General features: G+C 37.9%; 1 protein-coding gene across 1 annotated transcript; it reads right to left on the bottom strand.

Moving 5' to 3' along the window:
• Positions 1–4178: 4178 nt before the first annotated feature.
• Positions 4179–5141, bottom strand: LOC107458946 (uncharacterized). The gene has a single exon (XM_016077160.2). It carries the CDS (start codon positions 5139–5141, stop codon positions 4179–4181), a length of 963 nt encoding a protein of 320 aa, XP_015932646.2.
• Positions 5142–5376: the final 235 nt, after the last annotated feature.

Below are 5376 nucleotides of genomic sequence, written 5' to 3'. Positions count from 1 at the left end.
TGCATGCATATAGTTTCTTTACTTTGAATAAGTGTCATATCCCTTATTTCATTCTTGGTTTAGCATGAGGACATGCTAAGGTTTAAGTGTGGGGAGGTTGATAAACCCCAATTTGACGGTTTATCTTGTATTGAATTTAGAGTATTTTGTAGACCTTTTCTCACATTTATCCATTGAAATTGCATGGTTTTATAACTTCTCCTTTAATTGTGCTTAAGAGTGTAAACATGTTTTTTTAGGTCTTAAAATAAATAAATTTAATTCACCTTGACTACATTAGATGCCTTGATATGTTTGTTAAGTGATTTAAGGTTTAGGAGGCAAAGATTGGATCAAGGAAATGAAGAAAGAAAGCATGAAAAGTTGGAGAACTCATGAAGAAATGAAAGAACCGGAAAGCTGTCAAGCCGACCTCTTCGCACTTAAATGACCATAACTTGAGCTACAGAGGTCCAAATGATATGGTTCTAGTTGAGTTGGAAAGCTAACATCCGGGGCTTCGAAACGATATTAGATTTTCCATAGTTGCATCGCGCATAGAGGTGCGCACGCGCACGGTACGCAGACGCGCCGATGGTGGCACATGACCCACTTAATGCAACACGTGGCCAGCGATTTTAGAAGCCTTGTGGGCCCAATCCAACTCATTTCTGATGCTATTTAAGTCAAGGATTGAAGGGGAATCAACAGACTTTTGATCATTAGTCATAGTTTAGTTTTAGAAGTAGTTTCTAGAGAGAGAAGCTCTCACTTCTCTCTAGGATTAGGATTAGGATTAAGTTTAGTTCTTAGATCTAGGCTTAGATTCATCTTCTTCTACTTCTATCTTCTCAATTCCTTGTTGTTACATTCATCAATTCTTCTATTCTTTTGTTGTAATTTCCTTTATGTTGTTCTTATACTTTGTTGTAGATCTACTCTTGTTCCTTCCATTTTTTTTCAATTCAATTCAAGGTAAATCATAATAATTGTGTTCCTTTTGATTTGTTGTTGTTAATTCTTTGCAATAATTGTTGTTAGATTTTGTTCTTGTTGTTGATTTACTATGCTTTCCTTTTATGCCTTCCAAGTGTTTGATGAAATGCTTGGTTGGATTTTAGAGTAGAATTTTGTGTTCTTGGCTTGGAAAGGTAACTTAGGAACTCTTGAGTTACTAATGTCCAAGTAATTGATGATTGGGATCCATTGACTCTAGTTCTCACTAATTGAATTAGTGGAGAGTTAGGACTTATGGACTAGGATTGATATAGCTCATTTGACTTTCCTTTACTACTAGTTAGAGGATGATTTAATGAGATTAATCCTTGTCAATTCTCATATTGTGGTTAGTGATTAGGATAGAGATCCTTGACCACCAACCCTTGCCAAGACCTTTTTAGGCCTTAGTTTACTTTCTTGTCATTTATCTTTCATTCTTCATATCAAAACCCAAAAAATGACTCACAACCAATTACAAGACACTTTATTGTAAATCCTAGGGAGAACGACCCGAGGTTTAAATACTTCGGTTTATAGATTTTAGGGGTTTGTACTTGTGACAAACAAATTTTTGCATGAGAGGATTATTGTTGGTTTGGAGACTATACTTCAACGAGATTTCATTTGTGAAATTCTATACTGTCAAAAATCTAATCATCAATGAGCGTGGCAGCGAGCTTCAAGTTCTATTGGCGACTTGCTTGACGTAATCCATAGAGGAATTTCCGCAATCGACAAACCATCCCTAGTTGCTCTTGTAGGCTCGGAGGAAGCTTCATATAAACTTCTTCATTCAAGTCATCATGCAAAAAGACTGTGTTGACATCAAGTTGCCTGAGATGCCAATGTCTGGCTCCTACAACAGCAACGACAAGCTTGAGAGTGGTCATGCGAACTACCAGACTGAAGGTGTCAATAAAGTCAACCCCTTCAATTTCGATGAACCCATTTGCGACCAACTTGGCCTTTCTTCTCTCTATGGTCCCATCAGCATGAAACTTAGTTCGAAAGACCCATTTACAACCGATGGCTCTCTTGCCAAGTGAAAGTTTGCTAATTCTCCAAGTGTTGTTTAACTTCAAAACCTCCAACTCACTTTGAATTGCCTCTCTCTAACAAGAATGGGCAGCAGCCTCCTCATAAGTGTGAGGATCAGGATTGAAAAAAGTGACCAAACAAAAGGATTTGTAATTGTAATTGAGCTTATTGTATGATAAGTAGTTAGAAAGTGGATACTTTTGAGTAGAATGAGGAACTAAACCTGTGCCGGCTAACATACTTTGATAGTCCTTGAGGTATGATGGAGGTTTCCTAACTCTAAAGGGCCTGCTAGATGCAGATGCGGGAATAGCAATAGATGCAGAATTATCTAAATGAATGTGAGAATCAATGACATGCTGTGTGGGTTGAGATGTGCTTGAGGAATTCTCAACCGAAGGAGGTGCAGATGAATGATTAATGGAATGCATGGGATGAATGGAATTAAAAGTAGTGTAATCAAAAAGATTTGCGTCGGTAAATGATAGATGATCCTAATTTATGGCGTGAGTGGTAGCAGACGACTCAGTGGGAGTGTTAAAATCAGGAGAGGTGGCATGTACAGGGTAAGGAAAGTGATTTTCGTAGAAAATTACATTCCGAAAAATGAATGTGTCTCTTGTGTGAATGTCGAATAGAAGGTAACCCTTGGTACCATCTTTGAATCCCAGAAAAACATATTTTCTAGATCGGGAATCTAATTTGGTTCTGCCCTGTGTGAGGGTGCTAGCAAAGGCTAAGCAACCAAATATTTTCAGATTAGCGAGATTAGGTAAGCGTTGAAAAACGATTTGATAGGGGCTGCAATTGTTCAACAAAATACTTGGAACCTGATCAATTGAGTGAACAGCATGAGCTATGGTGAATTGTCAAAAAAAATTTGATAGTTTTGAATGAAACGGCAAAGCTCTAGCTACACCCAGAATGTGTTAATGCTTACGCTCAACAATTCCATTCTGCTGTGGGGTTTCAACACAAGTAGTTTGGTGAATAATTCCACTCCTAGCAAAGTATTCTCTGAGTAAAAATTCAGGTCCATTGTCAGTTTGGATGCACTTAATTTGTGCATTGAACTGAACTTTGGCAAATTGCACAAAATTTTGTAAAAGAGTTGATGCTGCAGATTTCATTTTCATAAAATAAGTTCAAGTGTATCGACTTTTGTCATCAACAACTGTCAAGAAGTATTTGTGACCTAAACTTGAAGGGACTGAGAGCGGTCCCCAAATGTCCATGTGTATAAGATCAAAACAATTTTCTGATTCATTGAAGATATGTGAAAATGGCAATTTCTTTTGTTTTGCCATATGGCATGCATCACAGTGACTAATAGAGTTTGAATTCTTTTTGCAACAAATGTATGAAAAATCTTTCTGCATCATTACAATTTTATTCAAAGGTAAATGGCCTCATCTAAGGTGCCATAGTTGCTCATCAGCAATGGGCAATGCATTTGAATGCTTATTATGAATTAATGTATTCAAGGTATGTGATGGTAATGCTGTAGAATCTAAATTGCTAGAATGCCTTACAGGATTGCTCATTGTATATAATTCATCTGTACATTTAGCTACACTAATCGTCCTTAATGTAGCTCGATCCTAGATTTCACATCGTTCGTCATCAATAAGCAATTTGCATTTTGAAATTTTGGTTAGTTTTGAAACCGAAATCAATTTGAAATCAAATGTAGAAATGAATAGCACATTAGTTAAAATCAGATTGTTAGAGAATATGACGAAGCCAACAATGCTACTTGTTGTTGAGCTGCCATCAAGCAATTTAAAAATCAATGGTTTTACTTTCTGATAGGTAAAGAAATCAGTCAAATCGAAAGAGACATGATCTGTAGCTCCAGTGTCAATGACCCAAAGAGGAGATTTTGGTCTAACTAGTGATAAAATCATTGCATTAAATTGTAATACATGGATTTTACCTTGGCCTTAAATGAGTTCGAATGGGTTCGGATCCTGCTGTGCATTGTGAGAAATCTGATGAGCTCTTTGTCCGTTGAGAAGTGTCATCAAAGCTTGCCTTTGACTAGTAGTTAATTCAACACTTGTGGTTTCACTCTCTTTCAATTGACTAACAGAGTGGTTGCTGCCACTGATTTCACCAATTTTCTCTTCAGCAGCTGTGAAATGTATGTTTGTTTGTTGCTTCTATTTTAGGTGCGGAGGTAAGCTGTGTTTCTTGTAGCAATTATCCACAATGTGCCCCATTCTACCACAATAAGTACACTGCATTTTGGATCCTTTGCCTCTACCTCTAGTATTTGCTCTTCCACCTCGATTTTCTTCTTTTTCTCTACCTCTTCCAGCACCATCCACATAGTTGATTTGTGCATTTTGAAGCAGAACTTTGTAATCGCTAGGATCCACAATGTCGAACTGCCTTTCTTGTTGTGTAAGCAATGAAAATGCAGTGTTCACATCTGGCAGAGGATTCATCAGCATGATGTTTGATCTTACATTCGAGTATTGTTCATTCAGTCCTCGTAAGAGTCGCACAGTGTAACTCTCTTCTCTATATTCCCTCATTTTGGCCAGGCCACATTTGCACGTCTCGGAGCACATGACACAATCCAGAACTGGCCTGAATCCACTAAGTTGCTCCCATATTGATTTCAACTTGGTGAAATATGCTGTTACGGTAAGTTTTCCCTGTTTCATTTGATACATTTCTTCTTCTAACTCAGCCACTCTAAATCTATCCCCCTGGCAATATCTGTGTTTAAGGTCCTTCCATAAATCTGAAGCAACGTTATTCCATATCACACTCGCAGAAATTTCAGCACTAAGTGAATGATTTATCCATAAAACCACTAAAGTGTTACATCTCTCCCAAGATTCATACAATGCATCATCCGATTCTGGTTTTCTTGTTGATCCATCTATAAACTGTAATTTATTTTTCAACTTCAAGGCTAACAGCATCTTTCTACTCCAACTCTGGTAATTACTAGCATTCAAAGTAACCGAGATCAAAGGCGTTCCAGGACTCTCACCTGGATGTATGAAATACGGACTCACAGGATCAGTAATCGGACTCACACCAGCTCTTGAGATCTGAGCTTGCAGCGTAGAGAGTTGATTCAGCAGATTCGCGAGTTGATGAACATCCATCGATCTAAGCAGCAGTGGATTTGAGGATCTATCAGTTGGATTTCGGCTGGCGTCAGTCATTGTTCACCGCAATTGCAACCTTTCGATCGAGATCAAGAACGTCAGGAGATTAAAGACAAAGAATGTTGGAGAATTGATTCAAAGATTGATTGATGAACTCGCAGAGGTGAATTCAAAACTTTCTCTCTTAAACTCGTTGATCAGAAACTATCACCTCATCCACGCTCACTGCACC

The sequence above is a fragment of the Arachis duranensis genome, chromosome 7, assembly GCF_000817695.3.
Source record: "Arachis duranensis cultivar V14167 chromosome 7, aradu.V14167.gnm2.J7QH, whole genome shotgun sequence".
Taxonomy (NCBI): Eukaryota; Viridiplantae; Streptophyta; class Magnoliopsida; order Fabales; family Fabaceae; genus Arachis; species Arachis duranensis.
This window is presented reverse-complemented; position numbering and strand designations above follow the sequence as displayed.